The sequence below is a fragment of the Corvus kubaryi genome, unplaced genomic scaffold, assembly GCF_017639235.1.
Source record: "Corvus kubaryi isolate FWS band 111438036 unplaced genomic scaffold, C.kubaryi_AGA036_p1.0 37152, whole genome shotgun sequence".
Classification (NCBI taxonomy): Eukaryota; Metazoa; Chordata; class Aves; order Passeriformes; family Corvidae; genus Corvus; species Corvus kubaryi.
The window spans coordinates 664034-683256 of NW_024581040.1; the positions used below are offsets into that span (position 1 = coordinate 664034).

Genomic DNA, 19223 nt, shown 5'->3' on the forward strand with positions numbered 1-19223 from the left:
CTCCTGCAGTGGGATTTGCACACCCAGTGCTCTCCTGCAGTGGGATTTGCACACCCAGTGCTCTCCTGCAGTGGGATTTGGTGCCGTTGGCCGCAGCCCCAAGTGCAGCAGTTCAGCCTCCAGCCCCCCTCCCTGCCCAGTCTGTATCACAGCAGTGTCTGAGGATGGTTGTGCCAGGAGTGTGGAAAGTTTGCTAATGTTGGGATAAATCCAGCTCTCCCTTCAGCCCCAGAGCTCACCATTTCATTGGAGAAAGCCGTTGTGCTGGTCAGGATGGATTTTCCTTTGTAAATCCACGCTGACCACTCCTAAATCCATGCTCAGAGTGACTCCCAGTCACTTTCTTGTGCTTTAATATGCTTGGCTTCCTGGATTAGTTGCTCTGTCACTTCCCTAGGGTGTAAGGTGAGGCTGACCAGCCTGTAATTCCTTGGATCCTCCTACCTGAAGGCAGGAGTGACATCTGCTGTCTTTCAATCTCCATAAATCTTCCCTGGCTGCCATGCAGCACTAATAAATGCCTTGTTCTCCCCTGTAACATTTGTATGGAACTTCACCACCTATACCAGTTTCCTGGATTTATGCCTGGGGCAGAAGGAGGAGGAGAGGGAGGGGTGTCCTGGCAGCTGATGGGTGATTTTGGGTCAGAATCAGTGGGGACTCAGCTCAGTGTCTGCCTGAGCTGGGAGCTCTGTTGTCACTTTGGTGTGTTGAAAATGCTTCTGTCCCTGCCAGGCCACCAAGTGCCAGCAGTGCCTGGGAAGGATTTGCAGGTGGCAGCTGGCCATGGCTCCTGGTTTGGGCTGCCATGGCTCCTGGTTTGGGCTGCATTTCCTCTTGTCTCCAAGGGCCATAAGTTCCTTCCTGCCTGTGGCTGGAGCTGTTCTGCTCACAGGATGGAGCCAGTGCAGATCCTCACTTGGATGGTGCTGGCTTGGCTGTGCAAATGAAAGTACAGGGAGCATATGTGCACGGAAAACATGGACTGCAGGGAGGGAGGAGGGCCAGGAGTGTGGGCCTTGGCTGCCAGCACAGCTCATCCTGCCCTTCCTGACTGTGGGGTTGGTGAGGGGTAAAATCCCATGGAGCTGGTGCCTTGTGTACCCCAGTGTGTGACAGTGCCAGCAGTGGGAGAGGAAGATGAGGTGAACCCTGATTCCACCATCACCCTGCTGCCAGAGCACACAAATCCCAGCCTCCTTTGGTTTTGCTTTCTCGAGCCAGCAAGCTGTCTGCCTATCACATGATAAGAGCTATCAGGCATAGTCTGAGGAGAGCTAGAAGCAGCTTTTGAGTATCTTTGTTGCTGACAGCTTCAATTCTGAGTGTGACAGACAGGCACATGCCGTGGCTGCTGCTGTGTCTGCTCCTGACTGCTTGTATTGCTCTGGTTTTATAACTGTTCTATAATGGAATCTTAGAATCATTGAGGAAAAGGCCTCCCAGATCATCGAGTCAAGTCTGTGGCCAATCCCCACCTTGTCACCCAGCCCAGAGCACTGAGTGCCATGTCCAGGCATTCCTTGGACCCCTCCAGGGGTGGGCACTCCACCACCTCCCCGGGCAGCCCCTTCCATGATGTTCTTCCTGATGTTCAATCCAAACCTCCCCTGGCACAGCTTGAGGCCATTTCCTCTTGTCCTGTCCCTTGTTCCCTGGGAGCAGAGGCCAACCCCGCCCCCAGCTGCTCCCTCCTGTCAGGGAGTTGTGGAGAGTGAGAAGGCTGAGCCCCCCCAGCTCCCTCCTGGTGCTCCAGACCCTTCCACAGCTCCGTTCCCTTCCCTGGACAGGCTCCAGCCCCTCAGTGTCTTCCTTGCAGTGAGGAGCCAGAACTGACCCGAGTGCTCAAGGTGTGGCCTCACCACTGCCCAGCACAGGGGACGGTCACTGCCCTGGGCCTGCTGGCCACACTCTTTCTGATACAGGCCAGGTGCCCTTGGCCTTTTTGCCCACCCGGGCACACGCCAGCTCCTGTTCAGCTGCTGTCGATCAGCACCCCCAGGTCCTTTCCCACTGGTTCTCCTTCCAACACTGTGATGCTGTTTTTCCAGCCACTCGGATGCTGTCTGAGTTCAAGATCAGTTGGTCACTTGTGCCAGGAGGAACAGCTGCAGGGCCTGTGTGATTTTACTTTTTGTACAGAAATTCCTCCCATTATTTCCTGCTGTCAAACTTCTAAACAATACACTCAGATCCCTGTATGGGCTTTGCATCTACTTCTTGTTGGCATCACAGCTGGGGACAGTGCTTGTTGGGGGTAAGATACTGATGCTTTGGTGTTAATGCTTGAGATGTGAAACCAGCGTTGATTTTTAGCTGTAGCAGCCTCAGTTTGTGGTTGTGGTTTGGTTCTCTCATTTCTGCAGTGCAGTCCTGAAGTTAAGGGCTACTGGGGGGGATGTAAATAGTAATTTTTGGTGCAAAGTCTTGCAGTTGGGCTTTGAGATGCCACTGTAGCAGCGAGGGTGATGGGCTCTGTCACCCTGCTGCGCGCCTGCGTCGGGCTGTGGTTTTCCTGTGCAGCCCCAGAGATAAGCTGGGTGTTTCTTTTGAGCTCTCACAGCGCTGTGAACAATGCAAAACCCTCCTGGTACACACCAGAGTAAAATACTGATCTCTTTTCTAGGCATGTTGTGGTGAAGACCTCTCCCAACCACAAATACATCTTCACACTGAGAACCCACCCCTCGGTCATCCCTGGCAGCATCGCCTTCAGCTTGCCCCAGGTACGGCGTGGTTGGACTTTCTACTCTTCTACAGAATAAGCAAAATCTCTTTTGGGATCAGGATTGAAGATAAGTTCTCTAGCTGGAGTAAATGTATGCTGCAAATTTGATTTCTGCCAGCAAAAGTTCAAGGAGACTTGTGCTACAACTGAAGTGACTGTGCTTACATTACTTTGATATATTTTTAGTGCATGGTGGGATAAAGATACCTGAAAAGGTGTAATTTAACCTTTTAAAAATCCACCAGAAATAAACGATTTGAAAAAGAAAAGACGAAGCAATATCTGCCCTTCCCTGTGAATCTTTATTGTTCCCTGTTTTCCCTTGGCTTTACAGGGTTTCTTTGCTGTGTTTTTTAAGACCTGCCAGAAGTTTTATTGACTACATTCAGTCATTGGTAGTGTTTTTAGATGAAAAGTGCAAGGAAATGCATAAAAGAACCTCAAAACCCCTTTGTCTTGGCTTTCTTAATTAAGTCATCATCAGATGTTAAGTGATGGTTAGAATAAATAATGAATATAATTAACTTCTAAATCAAAAAATGAAGCTTGTAGCTTTTAACTCTCAGCCTGAGTGTCATCCCATGAACCTGCAGCAATCATTGTCTCTGACTCAGTGCTTTCATATCTCCCTGCCAGTGACTGCTCCAAAGCCCAGTCTCTGTGCTGCAAATGCAGGAGGTTTTTTTTTCCTCAGCACGTCTTGGCACAAGCCCCCAGATGACATTTTGCCTTTTGATGTGCTGTTGGAACTGGGTCTGTCTGGAGGAGTGGGTAGGGGATGTTATGTTGACCAGTGTCTGGCTGTGGTTTGTGATGCCCAAACTGCCCAGCAGTGACCTGAGTGCACTGACTTTAACAGCATAAGCATCTCCTGCTGGTCACTGTGTTGATTTTTATATGTTGCAGTTGTTGTTGTGCAGCCAGGAGAGCCCCTCTGCCAAGGGGTGAGGCCTGGTGCTCCCTGTGGAGAAGGGGCTGTGTAGGGAATGTTGCAGTTTTTGGGAGGTGAGTGCTTGATTTGTAGGATTATAGAGCTGTTTGGGTTCGACAGGGCCTTTAAAGGCTGAATGAACAGGGACGTTTCCCACTAGACCAGTTTGTTCACAGCCCTTGTTCAATATGACCTTGAATGTTCCCTGGAACCTCTCTGGGCAACCTGGCCCAGGGTTTTACCATTTTCACCATATGAAATGTCTGAATTCACCCTCTTTTAGTTTAAAGCCACTTCCCCTTGTACTATTGCTGCAGTCCCTACTTAAAAGTCTGTCCCCAGATTTAAGTCCTCTTTAGGTATCGAAAGGCCACAATGAGATCCCCCCAGAGCCTTCTCCAGGCTGAACAACCCCCATTCCCTCAGCCTGTCTCCATAGCAGAGCTGTTCTAGCCCTCTGAGCACTGGGGTGTTCCTCATGCTGGGTGTTAATTCCCAGGGTTTCCCAGAGCCTTGGATGGTTGCAGTCAGTCTCACACCAAGCGCGTGTTCACTGTTCCTGTTCAGGGATGGTGATGTCTGTGCTCTGAGGCCTCCAGAACATCTGCTTGTTGTTCATTCACTATTCTTGTGGAGTTCTTGACCACCTTTGCTCTGTGGTAATCTTTGGTGTGACAAATTTTGTATCCTGAGAGCCTAAAATCTGAACTGCTGCACAGTGATGAGAAACCTTTAGCAGAAACCAGCCAAGTGAACATGGCAGTTGAGCTGTATCTCTTGCCTCAGAGAAGATCCTCACTAATCTTCCTCCAGAGGGTGCTGGGCACTGCCCAGGCTCCCCAGGGAATGGTCCCAGCCCCGAGGCTGCCAGAGCTCCAGGAGCATTGGGACAGTGCTGCCAGGGATGCCCAGGGTGGGGCTGTTGGGGTGTCTGTGCAGGGCAGGAGCTGGACTCAATGATCCTTTGTGGTTCCTTCCAACTCAGGAGATTCTGTGGACATTGGAGAGGGTGTAAAGGGGGAAATGTTCACTTTGTGAACAAAGTCATTGTGTTCCTTCTCCCAGACAAAAAGGCAAATGCAAATGACCATAAATTACAACTTTTCAAATGGGAGCTCCCTGGAGCTGTGTGTAATGACACCTACACGTGTCCGTGACTGGTGCCTCTATTTGATATCTGAGGGACTGTGAGCATGGCATAGCCTGTGATGAGGGCTGTGAACACACTGCAGCCAATCTGTAATGCAGCAGCAGCCACTGGGAAAACCCCATTTTTGCAATCATCAAGCCAGAACTGGTGGAATTGTAAAGGTTATAGATTTTTTGTGTCACATAATTTGTAAACCATTTCCCACTTCTGCAGTTCCGTACAGCACGAATCTTTTTAAAGGAATTTGAAGGGACCTAAAGGATTTGAACAGTTTCATTCTTACTGGTTCTCTTGGTTCAGGTAATATTGTAGCTTGGAGCACATTAGAACAAGCTTTTAAAATGCCCACGGGGTGTGTAACAGCCATTCTGGCACCTGTGGAGTGCTCAGAACCTGGGCTTTGCTAGGAAATTAGCAGAAGGACAAAAAGCCCTGTCCAGCAGCACAACTTCTGCCTCCAGGATGGTGGGGAGACCAGTAACCTGAAGGAGGTTGGGCAGAACAACCTTCTGAGGTCACAAGATAGAATTATTTAAAGAGATTATTCAATGTTTTTGACTTGTTTCCTGTTAATTTGGGGGTGTTTGGGATATTCCATTCTGCCCCTTTTTTCTGCTGCTGAAGGTTCTCCCGGGAATCCTGCTCCTCTGGGTGAGGAGGCTGCCTTTGAAAGGACAGATGTTCTGCAGGACAGGTGTTCTGACATTTTTGTCTTGTTTTACAGAGAAAATGGGCCGGCCTTTCCATTGGACAGGAGATCGATGGTGAGTGGACCAGCAGAGGGATTGTGATGTGTTTATAAAGCTGAATTCATGTTTCTATCCTGAAGGGAAACTGAATTGGGAACTCTCAGATCTCCAGCCCTTCTCCAGGTGATGTGAGGCCCTCGTTAGTGAAGGAACTGCTCTCCTCTCTGCAGCCTTTCTGCATTTAATGTTTTCCAGACCTGGAGGACTTTTGGCAGTTTTTCCAGACACCTGTTGGTATCTCAGCCTGGCTCTGTGTGGGACATCAGTGTCCTGGACAGCCTGTTCCTGGGTCTCTGGAGAACACTCCCACTAACTCTTGTCCTTGGGGAACTTCTTTGCATCAGCACTGGAATGAATGGGGACATTTTAGTGCCAGGAGCTGCCAGGAGCAGCAGTGTTCCCTGCAGTGCTGAGCTCTGGGAGCAGCACTGGTGTTTGCACCAATAACTGACCAGAACATTCTGCAGCAAGGTGAAGGGCTGAGGTGAATTTCCTATTTCACATCTTCCTCGAGCCTTCCAAGCCTTGGCCAAGGTTTGGAGGAGACCAGTTGGCTCTTTTGTGACTTGGTGCTGTATGTCACTGTTCCCTCTGCTTTGGATCACTGTCAGGTACAGGTGCAGCTGCTGAACCTGTCTGTAGCTGCTGGAATGTTGACCAGACTCCTGGCAGCAGCTTCTTACAGGAGGGTCTCTGTGTTCTTTGCTACAGCAGGTCCAGGTAATGGATCAGGTTTGTTCTTTGGACCATCAGAAGTCACCTCTGTGCTCCTGGGGAGGGCAGCTCATCCTCTCCCTTGCTGTGACCTGCTCTGTGCTTGGCTGGCTCGTGCTCTCTGCACTGGAGCACGCTGCTCATGAGGCCGCTGCTTTGCCTCTGGAGCTGCTTCCAGTGATTCCAGGGAATTCAATTCCTCCTTGGGGATTGTGGGCAGAGCTGATGGCTGCATCCTGTGTCAGAATGAGGAGGACTGAGCCTGGGAAGCGGTGCAGCTGTGGGTGTGAGGTGCTCCTGGGGAGGCTCCCTTCTGGCTGTTTGTTTTCCCAGCGCCTGTGGTCTCTGCAGGTCCATGAGCATGGATCAGTACTCAGATGTGAAGTCTGCTGTGTTTGTAGGGACAGGCTGGAGTGGGTGTCTCTGCCTCTCTGCACAACTGGATATTTCACAGACCTTGCTTGAAAGCCAGGATTTTAACCTGGACACTGAGGGCAGACCTTCCTACTCCATACAATGACCTGGAAGGAGCTTGGTCTCTTCTCCCAGGGAACAAGGGACAGGATGAAAGGAAACAGCCTCAAGTTGTGCCAGAGGAGGTGCAGGTTGGATATTAGGGAAAATTTCTTCACAGAATGGGTTGTAAAGGCTTGGAACAGGCTGCCCAGGGCAGTGGTGGAGTCACCATCCCTGGAAATATTCGAAGAACCAGTGGATGTGGTACTTGAGGACATGGTTTAGTGGTGACCATGGTGGTGGTGCTGGGTTGATGGTTGGACTTGGTGATCTTTGGGGCCTTTTCCAGCCTTGGTGATTCTGTTAACCTGTGACTTTTTTGCTAGCTGGTCTTGTTTTAACTGAAAAATGACCTATAATGGGGGGAGACCCATAAATTAATTTGTTTCTCACCCTTGTTTGCCTGCTGATCGTGTGCCAACTCACTTATAGATCAGTACTCAGGTCTTTTGGGGAAAGAAGCACCAATATTCTGTGTGATCAGCTCTTAGAGCAGTCTGTGGCTGTCCTTGTCCTGGGCTTTACTGTAAACCTCCCAGCTACGTGGGAGCCTGTGTTAACAAAAATAATGCAGTGATTCTGTGCAGAGTGACTAAATGTCATCTGACTCCCTGCTGGGTGGAAGGGATTTGTAAAGGCATTCTGCAGGTAGGGAGAAGTGCTCACAAACCCAGTGATTTACCGGGGTTCGTGCTTTGTCCTGGTCCCCTGATAATGTGGAAGCTGCATTTTAAATATCAGCTGTAACTGCAGCCCACTGTGGAGCAGTGATGTGAGTCCTGCTGAGCCCCTGATGATACACTAAGGGTTTTCCATATGAGTGGTTTTCCTGGTGGGAAGGGAGAGTGCCCTGGGTGGATGTGGCTGTCCTGCCTTAATGCAGCTCAGCTGCACCAGCTCCGTGTTCCATTAGAGATGCACAGCTGGAGCCAGGCAGGCTGTCTCAGGTGCCTTCCCATCCCAGGGAGGTCCCTGCTGCCCTCCTGGAGCCAGGAGGTTCCTGCTGCGTTGCTGGCCTCTCTCTGGGACATTCCAGGCTCTTGGAGCTGGTGCTGTGCACTGCTGGCTGGGCTGCAGCCCCACACTGGGGGTTCCCCTCTGTCCTGGATGTAAGAGCTGCTCGTGTGCAGCTGACACCTCAGGCCTGTGATGTGACCAAATCCAGACACTGATATTCCAGAAGCTTTTATTTGACAAAGCCGTGAGGTTCAGCAAGAAAAAGGAAACTGCCCAGAGGTGACCTGTAAGGTGAGAGGAGCTCCTGGTGTTTGCTTACAAGACCAAAGGGATAACCCTGCTGCCACACCCCTTTTGAAAGAACTGGCAGTAGATCAGGAAGTAGTTTGGAGTTTTCATCTTCATCCCTGTTTCCTGGAAGATCTGTCCTTGGCAGCTCATCCCAGGAAGGATGTTTGGTGTGTGTGCTGTGTCTTCTGGTAACTCCTTCAGCAAGAGACAGGCTCTCCTTGGTCCCTTCACATGAACAAGTCCTGCAGCAGACCATGCTGGGGGCTTGTTCTGCCCTCACACCTCAGCATCTGCAGGTTTATTCTGGAACAGTTCTGCTGCCAAGGGCTGGACAGGAAATCACAGATTGAGTGGAGCACCTTCCCCACATTCCCCTCCTGCTGCTTCATCCTTAGCCATGACCTCTGTGGCAGAGGAGACTTTGTTCTCCGGATTCAAAGCAAACCTTTAATGTTCCTCAGTCTTCTGGAGAGTCACTGGCTTCTGCTGCAGCCTGGTTTGTGGATTGCTGGGCCTGCCTGTTTGTGGGGTCCTGCCCTCTGGTCCCCCATGCTGAGCAGTGTCCCTGGAGTTGTGGATTTTGTTGCTCTTCCCTTTCCATCCTCTTCCCCTCTTTCCACTCCTGTTTCTGACGTGCTGTACCTGTGGGATCAGGTTGGCAGTGACTGTTCAGTGCCTTCCCTGCCCCTTGGCTTTCTGTTCAGGTGATTCTGCATCACTGAAGGTAACCTGGAAATGTCAGGATAGGCCCAAGGGCACCTCTGGGGTGGGGGCTGTTTCCTCAGTGTCAGGGATGAGGGGCAGTTGATGATGTGCTTTGTTTTAGGCTGACAGATTGCATTGCTGCACTTGAACGTGCAGTAATTCACTTTCTGCTGCCTCACCTGGAGAAAAGCTCGGCAGCCTGCTGCCACAGAAGACCAGTGATGGCCTCTTGTCACTGCTTTTGGGCAAGACTACCCTTAATGCTGCTTTTGGGCTTCCCAGAGATGTGTCCAAACCCTTGGGTGGAGATACAGATGCGTGGGACCACAGCATGTCTGGATTTGCTTTCATTGTCCTCATCCCCCAAAGTCTGTGTGGTGTTTTAAAGGTTTATTAAGAGTTTTTATAGCAATGCAGGGATTTTCAGTGGAAAATCTCCTGTATTTTTTACCTTGTAGTTGAACATGGATATAAGAGAAATAAGGGTCTCTATCAGAAATAATATATTCAGTTTTACTCACTCTCAAGGGAAGGATGTGTATTGCCAGACGTGTTTCATACACTGTGGGGACCTTGCTGTCCTGAAGTGTGCTGTTTCTTGTTTTTTCCCACAGTTTCCCTGTACACTTTCGACAAGACCAAGCAGTGCATTGGCACCATGACCATCGAGATTGACTTCCTGCAGAAGAAGAACATCGACTCCAACCCCTACGACACAGATAAGATGGCTGCAGAGTTCATCCAGCAGTTCAACAGCCAGGCCTTCTCCGTGGGCCAGCAGGTGGGCTTTGCTCTGGGGCTTTGAGGCTGAACTGGGCTAAAACACCACGTGTGGGCTTGAGAGGGACATCTGAGGGTGCCAAGGGCTCTGCAAAGGCCGGGTCAGGGGCAGGAATTGTTCTTTGTGTGAAGGGTGTCTTAGTGAAAAGTCAAACCATTGTGATCTGAGAGCATGGGCAGAGGGGTTTAGAATCTGCCCTATCCTAAATCTGTGAGGAAAATCCCAGGGCTTGGGAGAGCTCAGGTCTCTCTTCATTGTGGCCTGGTTGGATGTGGGCATGGCAACTCCTGGAATCTTTTGGGGAGTCACTTTTGCCTCCTTCTCTATAAGATCAAGACAAACACCTTTGATTAATTCTCAGTGGCACCTCCCAAGTACAGGGTATTTTCTTGTTCTGGAAGTGTCCAAGGCCAGGTTGGATGGGGCTGGGAGCAGCCTGGTGTGGTGGAAGGTGTCCCTGCCCATGGCAGAGGTGGAACCTGATGAGCTTTAGGGTCCTTTCCAACCCAAACTGTTCTGGGATTCTCTGATTTATTGCTACTGTATGGACTTAAATAGTGAAACAGGGATGAAGTATTTTGCTTGGGGACCTTGGAAAGCTGATGTCCCTGTGATTGAGCCTGCAGAGGTCTGCAGCAGATGGGCTTCAGCCCCTGCAAAGCCCTGTGTGATAACCTCTGCTTTGCCTTGTTCTCAAAACAGGTGGAGGGTGGTCTCTCACAGTATTTACAACTTGCAGGGTCTGAATCTTAAGGCAGTTGGAAATACAAACTCAAGGAAAGGAATTGTGCAGACCCAGCTTGGTTTTCTGTGGATTGGACCCTACCTCTCGTTGCATTCATTCTCTCTCTTGTTAGCACTATTCCTAAAGTGTCCTTGTCAAACTGAAATGCAGAAGGTCTGAAAGTTTTGAGCTAAATTGTTCTCTATGACTAGCACCAATTATTGAAGTGAGAGGAAAATGTCATGAGATGATACAGAACATTGAGCTGGGGAGAAGGGGGAGGGGAAGTTGGTGCTTTTCTTGGAAGGAAATTTTTTCTTTGAGTTTCTTCAGCTGACTTCATGTTCTGCAACTTTAGGTCTGTTACTTTTACATTGGAGCAGGGAAAGCACAAGGTCAGCACCCCAGAGCTTTACAGGGAAAAAACTCCAGGGGAGTTGCTGGGTGGTTAACTCAGTCTTCAGGCCTCTTTTCCTTCAAATCTTGGAAGTCTTGTCAGAATCCTTTTTAGCTTTTTTTAATGAGATGTTTTTTCCTCTTTCCACAGCTGGTGTTCAGCTTTAATGACAAGCTTTTTGGGCTCTTGGTGAAGGACATGGAAGCCATGGACCCCAGCATTCTCAAAGGGGAGTCTGGAACAAGCAAAAAGCAGAAGGTGGGCTCCCAGGAACTCCTGTCCATTCCTTGGGGACTGCAGAGCTTCAAGTCTTGACCAGATCATGTACCAGGAGCAGTTTAGGTGTTCTGCCTTTGGAGGAGTCACACATCTGGCTCATCTGGCTGTGTCTGCTGTGTCAGAGAAGACAAAGAGCATCGTTTGCAGTTCAGTGCAGTCTCCACTAAACTACAGAGCTGGGGAGGATGCAAGGAGTAGCTTTTGATCTCTAAGTACTAATTCATGGAAATTGCCTCTCTTGAGCTTTTTTGTCTTCCAGATATGTCCAGTTTTGACTTTCCCTTCTGTAGAAAGGACATGATTTTATTTTCTCCTTTACTTGCTAGATATTGCTGAAATAAAATACTTGGGTTTGAACTACACCAGTAACTTTTAAAAGCCAGGTTGTTGTACCTGGTGAGCTTCTGCATTCAATGATGTTTGTTTTAGAGGAGGGGTTGGTATTTTTCATTCTTCACAGTGACTTTTGAAGTAGAGCTTTTGCTGCTTTTTCCTGCCTTCTGAGATGTGCTTGGGGCACATCTGGAGCAATCTGAAGCTGAGTCTGATAGTAATTAATGTAATTATTTCTTTGCCTTCCCTTTGCAGATCGAGGTTGGTTTGGTTCTCGGAAACAGTCAAGTTGCCTTTGAGAAAGCTGAGAACTCCTCTCTCAATCTGATTGGTGAGTTCCTGCACCCAAACAGAGAAATAATGCTTGAGATCTGCTGCTTTTCAGGCCTGGGAGACTTCATTGCCTCAAGGTTGTTTCTTTTTTTCTTCACTCCCAGGCTTAGATTAGCAAGGCCAAATGGACCAGCAGACAGCAGCTGGTTGAAATATTTTAACTCTTCAAACATCAGAGAATGATGTTTTCAGAGACAGTAACAAGCCAACAGCTCTCCCATTAAATTTAATTAAAAGAGAAGAGATTAGGAAATGGAGAGCTTTTCTAAATGTGTAATCAGAATGTCAAAGTCCTGCTCTTGGGAAGGCCATGGGAGCTGCAGAACAGCACAGGGGGCACTGTGTGTGTAACTGCTCACACGAGTTTGTTCGCACAACTGGGAACTTTGATTTGAAGAGACACTTTCTGAAACCTCAACAAAACAAATCTCTGTGTACAATATCACACTTGGCTATCAACGAAATTGGGGAATAATTGGCGTGTCCTCCACACATTCCTTTGGAAAGAAAGTGGTGTGGGGGTCGGGCTGGATCTGGAGTGTTCCCACAGAGCCACCAGTTTGAATGGTGGGACCTGGGCCCCAGAGTGGGCACTGAAGCCCTTCCCTGCAGTGGCTCTGTGTGCCCTGGGACTGTGGGGGCTTCCTGGGGAGCAGGGACTGCGCTGAATTCTGGGGATCAGGGACACCTGCTATTCCTTTGGCTGTTCCTTTGCTTACCAGTGGGATGAGGTGGGTGACTCTTTCCAAGCTCCAGCTGCAGATCCTTCCCTTGCTGGTGGTGTGGCTCTGGCTGTTCTTTCCTGCCTGTGATTCAAGGCTGAACAGACACTTTTATTTTTCTCTTGTTTCTCTTCCCTGTTTTGTTCCTTTCTCCCAGAGTCCATGAGCTAAGGAAGCTCCTCCTTTTGCTGCTGCTCTTGCACAGATCAGGAGTGGCTGGGGCAGCTGCTGGGTGGGGGCTCAGGGAGCCACGAGGTTTATTTTTGTGGTAGGCTTCAAAGCCCAGCTCTGCTTGGCTGGGAGTGCTCAGTGCTGTGAGTACTTATTACAGGAAAAAACCATCTGAGGGTAGCAGCCACTTAGGAAAGGAGAATTCAGCTCATGCAGCACTGCAGGAGCTTGTGGCAGGGGCTGAGGTCTGGTGCTGCCCTGTAGGGCCACATTCCCTCCCGTGTGGGGCTGGGACTTTGTGCCACAGTCACTCCAGAGAGAGGGAAGATGTGAGGCTGTTGTGTAACCACACCTTGCACCTCATCAGAGTTTTGATCTGAACACTCAGCCTGTGCTGAAACCCCAACACAGCTCTGTAGGCTGGGTTGTAGATGGCTGTAATTAAGCATCTTAACGAGGATACAGCTGTTAATAGCACCAAATGAAACTTGCAGGGGCAGGGCAGTGAGTTCCCAGCCGTGACTGGGGGATTACACCCGTTCAGGACAGCTGGGGGTGTGTTAAATAACCCTGCTCACTGAGTCACAGCAGCAGGGGGATTGTACCTGGTTAATATTCAGAGTCATACAATGACCTGTGATCTCCCTCCTGGCACGTGTGGGTGTGAGGAGTGGTCCTGTGGGAGAGCTGGTGGGTTGGGAATAGGGGCCCTTCCCCAGGATTTGGTTTCATTGTCTGCAGATAAGACAAAAGAGCTTCTTGTGCCTCGATTTACTTCTGTCAAATTGGTACTTCATTTAATCTCCTCATTGATCTGAGGCAGAGCTGCTTAATGTGCTTTGTTGTCTCTGGGGAATTGTAAAGTTCTGAATAATTGAATTGTGAGAGAGGAGATGAAAGTGAAGTGAGTGTCACTGAGCTCTGCCTTCAGTAAAGGGCCTGCATTGTTTCAATGGAGAAGAATTGTAATAATTTTTTTTAAAAGCCAATTCTGTTTCTTCTGTTTAGCATAAAATTGTGTTATGAAACCAGTGGATGAGGTTTTAATCCAAGCTGCAAGAATTTTACCGTGCTGAGGTGCAGCCAGAAGGGGGGAGTGTAGGCCAAGCTCTGTGGGAGCAGGAACAGCCCTGGCTGAGGGGTCTGACCTAAAAGCTGGAGTGCAGCACTGGGATGATAAACACAGGGGAATTGTGGATTCCCTGCAGGGCTGTAGGTGCTCTGTGTCCCAGGTGCTGCTGGGCTGTCCCTGGCGTGTTACCCAGAGGCACGTTCCTGTTTGTTTGTTTTGCTGCCCTTGGAATTGAAATATTGATTCCAGATGTGTTTAGACCAGCATTAAAGAGTCTGGTTGAGCTCACACAGAGCTGCTGTTTGCTGTGCTTCCTGGACTCTTGGTGCTCATTCATTATCTGGCTGAACTTGAAGCACCTCTTAGAAGAGCTTGTGGAACAGAGCAGCAAAATGCACACTTGTTGTTTGCAGGATTGGGTATTGGGAAGAAATTCCTCCCTGTGAGGGTGGGCAGGCCCTGGCACAGGGTGCCCAGAGCAGCTGGGGCTGCCCCTGGATCCCTGGCAGTGTCCAAGGCCAGGTTGGATGGGGCTTGGAGCATCCTGGGATAGTGGGAGGTGTCCCTGCCATGGCAGGGGTGGCACTGGGTGACCTTTGGGGTCTCTTCCAACCCACAGGAACCTCTGGCTCTGTAATCTCTGTGGTTCTGTGGTGTTCTAGGATGGGAATGGCCTCCACTGGGGAAACCATTAAGGGGCAACCCTTAAAGCACTGGAATTCTAAGGAAACATCCTATTTCTGCAGGAGTTAAAGATACTTGTCAGTGCCTTTGCTTTTTCCCTGGGTTGTCAGATCTCTGTGTGTTTCCCTGGTAGCTGAGGATGCTGGAAGCCCTGTGGAAGGTTGATCTAACTGACAGAAGTGCTTGTTTGTAGGCTCCCTTGAATAAACCCAAGGTGAGACTCCGTGGATTTGCCAGCATCCTTCCAGGAGCATTTGTGTTTGTCTTCTGCTTCCTGAACACTCTGAGTACTTCCAAGCTCCTCTGCAGAGGGAGTGAGGAGCTCTGTGAGGCTGTAACGCCAGTGGCTTGTCAGCAACAGGGAAAGGAGGTGGTTAAAGGGCTGCAAACCTGTGCTCAGGGGTCTGGCTGCACTTGGAAGTGGTTATGGAACAGACAGGGAACCGTGGTGGTTTGCCAGGGCTAGCCTTTGTTCTTCTGAGTTGTAAAGTAATTATTTCATGTAACTTTCCTGCAAATTGCTCCAGTATCTGGGGACCAAGAGTGGTGAGTGTGCTGTTCCTTTCCAAAGGATTCTGGAAAAGGTCTGGAGAGGTGCCGATCTTTGAACCTGAGGTCTGTACAGAAGAAATCAACAGAAACTATAATAAACCATTAAATTAGAGTATACCTTAATGAAAGTGATACACTGGGAAGGGGCAGCCTGTCTTGTCTAAGGGCAGTCCTGCCTCATGATCCCACTGGAGTTCATTACAGGAATCAGAAAGCACTGGCACAGGGGCTGACATGGGCTGGTGGTTTGTCAAAGCTCCTCCAGCAAAGTTCTTTGTCAAAGTTTCTTAAAAAAGAATCAAAACAGATCGATGAGAGAGAAGGTCCTTGCATGAGTCAGTGAGGGATGAAAGGGAAGGAGGAAATAGCTGATGTCAGTGGAGTTCAGTGGGAATCTCCTCTGGGCCTTTGCTGCTCGCTGTAATTACTGAATAAATGGGGAAAAGCCGGAGCAATGAGGTGCCCAAGCTGGCTCTGGCTGAGCTCAGTGACTGAGGCAGGAAATGGCAGAGGAGATTCAATACAAGTAACTGTGAATGATGTGTGGGAGGAAGAGCTCTCCTGACCTCAGTAAAACTGATGGCTGTGGTGGGCCCAGATCCCAGGTAGGATCAAGGGAATGCTGGACCCAGCTCGTGCAGCCTGGGCCCTGTTAGGAATTGATAAATGTGGCTGTTAAGAGTGATCACATATTGTCATAGAGGGATATGAACAAAGCAGAGCATCCATCATTCTGTGCCTGTACTGAAGGTACAACCAAGCTGCAGCACCTGCAGGTCCATCTGCCCATCAGAGGGTGTGGGAGGAAGAGAGAAGACAGAGAGGAACAAGGGCTCCAGTGTGGAGCTGCTGCTGTGCAAGGAAGAACAGGTGGGGCCTGGAAAAAGCAGGACTGAGGAGGATGCAGGACAAACCTGTTCTCATCCCAGGTGGCCTGGAAAAGGGTGGATGCTGGTTCTGGGAGCAGCCATGGGAGCTGGGTGCTGAGGGCACTCTTGGTGCTGGGGTTACGTGGGTCCAGGGGCACCTGCGTGAATCTGTGGCAGAGAAATCTACTGTGGATTCTTCAGTACAGGGGAGCAGCACCTGGCTGGAGAAACCCCTGAAATGGGCTGTTGGAAGGCTGGGAAAATCAGTTACTAAGCTGTGTCTCTGGTGTCCTGTCCTCGTGTCCTTGTCACAGTGTGTCCTCCTGGCCAACGTTTGGAACTGAGCACGGAGTTCATGGGCTGGGGTCTGACCTGCAGAGCTGTTCTGGTGTCTGTGTGTGCTGGGATTCTGCTGGGCTGTGTTTGAAACCTTTTCTTGGGTTTTGCAGGTAAATCAAAGACCAAGGAGAACCGGCAGTCAATCATCAACCCAGACTGGAATTTTGAGAAAATGGGCATTGGAGGCCTGGACAAAGAATTCTCAGATATTTTCCGAAGAGCTTTTGCTTCCCGGGTTTTCCCACCTGAAATTGTGGAGCAAATGGGTGAGTGTAACCTGGAGAAGTGTGGCTGGGCCACAGGGTGCAGGCCTGGCCCTGGCATGTGAGGGCTGGACACAGCTGACACCCTTGTGGTGCTGCAGTTTCTGGGGGATCCAACAGAGTCTCCTCTTCCCCTGGTGCTCCCAAATGTATTTTGAACTCTTGTCACTTGGCTGGGGAAGGGGGACAAATCCAACAGAAACACTCAACCCTGCACATGGAATGTCTGAAGGAATGGGACACGTGGTTTAACTGGATACTGTTCTGGTGGTGCTGAAACTGGGGCTCTGAGCAGCCTGGTCTGGTGGAAGGTGTCCCTGCTCATGGCAGGGGATTGGAATGAGATGAGCTTTAAGGCCCCTTCCAACCCAAACCATTCCATGATTCTGTGAAACGCTCCCTCCTTGAATGCTTCATTTACCCCTAGCAGTGACACTGCTCCTCTTCCTGACTGCCTGGCCATGATCGGTCCATACAGCTCAGAGGAAATTCTGTCTTAATGCTCCTGCCATCATCTCTTTTACCTCCCAGTTCTCCTGGCAGCTGCACCATGAGCCCTGTCCTCCCCCAGCCTGAGCCCAGTAAACCCAGCATAGGGTATGAGTTCTGCTGGTCAGGTTGGAAATGCTGGGGAGGATGCACAGGCCGTGGCACGTCCTGGAGTCTGGGAAATAAAAGCACAGATCCTAAATATAACTTCTCTTTTTGGGTCGAGGGAAGGAAAGGCAGTCCTAGTACTTGGTAAACATGTGCTGGCAGGCAGATAAATGGTGCAGGGTTTAATTTTTAGTAAGCAGTGTGCAGCTGCAGGTGTCTGATTCTGTCACAGAACGTGGCTGGGGATGTTCTGGCTGCTCCTTGTTCTCGGAATATAATCTCTGTGGGTTCATATTTGAACTTGAAATCCATAGCTGTATAATTTCTGTATGTTTATGTTTCTGATCCACCTTCCCTCTCCCCACAAATGAAGCAATCAAGATTTTGATTACAAAACAGATTTCCATCAGGAGATACATCCTGTTTGTGCGGGGGTGTGTGGAGCGTGTCTGCTTCCAGGGCCTGTGCAATTGATGCAAAGTAAACTTCCCTGGGATGTGCCTTCAGTCTTGTCTTGGGGACTTGGACACGTATGGAGGAACTGTGGAGAAACCCCAGGGCTGGCTCCAGCCTGTGCCTGATTCTCTCTCTCCTGCCTTTCAATTCCTGTCGATCTGAGAGCTGAGGCCTTTTGGGGGGATGCTCTTGGGTCCTGTGGGTTTTGTGGCTGTGAGCGAGATACAGCTTCTCTGCTTCTGCTCGGGAACATAAAATGCTTAAATTTGTTAAATATTTAACTGCTCTGCAGAGAGGAGAAGTCAGAGAAATGGTGCTGGCTGTGGAAAGAACAGCTTTTACCCAGAGGCACTGGTGTCCAGCTCAGCACTGTTGCTGACAGCCAGCCTCTTTGTACTTGAAATATTTTTACCTTTTGAAGCAACTATTGTGTGTATTCATGAAATCTTCCCATGGAGACAGGCTGGGAGAGCTGGGGCTGTTCAGCCTGGAGAAGAGAAGGCTCTGGGAAGATCTTAGAGCCCCTTCCAGTGCCTAAGGGGGCTTTTATAAAACAGAGGAGAGTGATTTTTTTACATGGACAGATAATGATAGAACAAGAATGGGAATGGTTTTAAACTAAAAGAGGAGAGATTTGGGTTAGATATCAGGAAGAAATTCTTCCCTGAGAGGGTGGGGAGGCCCTGGCACAGGGTGCCCAGAGAAGCTGTAGCTGCCCCTGGATCCCTGGCAGTGTCCCAGGCCAGACTGGATGGGGTTTGGGGAAACTTGGGGACAGTGGGAGGTGTCCCTGCCCATGGCAGGGGTGGCACTGGGTGGGCTTTGAGATTCCTTCCAACCCAAACATGGTTCTCTGATTCTGTGGCTGCAGTACAGAGTCCTTGGCTGTTACCACATGTGAAGGTAAAAGATAATTGGTGTTGCTTAATAAAGAAAGACAAAGATTCTGTGAAGGACCAGTGGTATTTGGATTAGCTTGGGCAATGAATTAAAGGTGTGCCCCATTAAATTGCATTAAATATAAATACCCTTACTGTGCATGTTTACACCCAGGCTGCACACAGAGGCATTTTTCAAGGAAGAAGTTGGGCTGGGAGCAAGTGCTCCCAAGCTCTGATTAACCCCAGGGCTAAAGAGCTTATCTGAAATTTGAAAAAACAAAAACTTTCTGACATTCATTTTCTTTGCCTTAGTTATAACTTGCTCTTAACTATATTTCAGATCTGAAATGTCAGTGTGACAGCTGTTCACCTTGGTGAATAATTTATTGGGAAAGGAAAAGAAGGAATTTGCTTGCTCCCTGGTGCTGCAGTGCTCACCCAGTTGAGTTCTTTGCCCAGTGCTCCCAGACTGCAGCTTCCACGCCAAACGCAATAAATATTTCTGTCCATAACTACACAGAGCCTCTACAGACCCTTCCAGCATTACTTGCAATTTGTGTGTGGTTTATCTAACTTCCAAGGAATGCTCTGGGTTTGGAGCACATAAATCAATGTTAGTTAACCATATCATCCAAAGGGGGAAATACTGCTCTGATGGTTCAAGCTTTGGTTTATCCAAGAGCAGAAATGTTTCATCAGCCCCAGCTGGGCACTAACCCTGCCTGAGTTCCCTCCTGGAAGGGGCCGTTGGCTTTTCCCATCTGTGGATGTCCCAGCCCTGCTGTGGTAGCTTTGGGCGTGCATGGCTCTGTAGGGAGCTAATACAGTTGGAAGCAAAAAATACTATTAATAAAAACAGTTTATAGGATCAGTATTCAGCTGGATCAACTCCCTGGTTGGTGTGATGTGACACAGAATCCCAGACTGGTTTGGGTTGGAAGGGACCTTAAAGCCCATCCAGTCCCACCCCCTGCCATGGGCAGGGACACCTCCCACTGTCCCAGGCTGCTCCAAACCCCGTCCAGCCTG

At 49.5% G+C, this 19223-nt stretch overlaps 1 protein-coding gene across 3 annotated transcripts in view; it reads left to right on the forward strand.

Moving 5' to 3' along the window:
* The window catches only part of NSF (N-ethylmaleimide sensitive factor, vesicle fusing ATPase), a 74843-nt gene that overhangs the window by 16843 nt on the left and 38777 nt on the right, over positions 1 to 19223 (forward strand). For all 3 annotated transcript variants that reach the window (XM_042021615.1, XM_042021614.1, XM_042021613.1), the window contains exons 3-8: positions 2627 to 2726; positions 5534 to 5573; positions 9356 to 9522; positions 10794 to 10901; positions 11511 to 11586; positions 16108 to 16263. In XM_042021615.1, coding sequence (XP_041877549.1) covers positions 2627 to 2726; positions 5534 to 5573; positions 9356 to 9522; positions 10794 to 10901; positions 11511 to 11586; positions 16108 to 16263 — 647 coding nt within the window. The remainder of the gene's footprint in view (positions 1 to 2626; positions 2727 to 5533; positions 5574 to 9355; positions 9523 to 10793; positions 10902 to 11510; positions 11587 to 16107; positions 16264 to 19223) is intronic.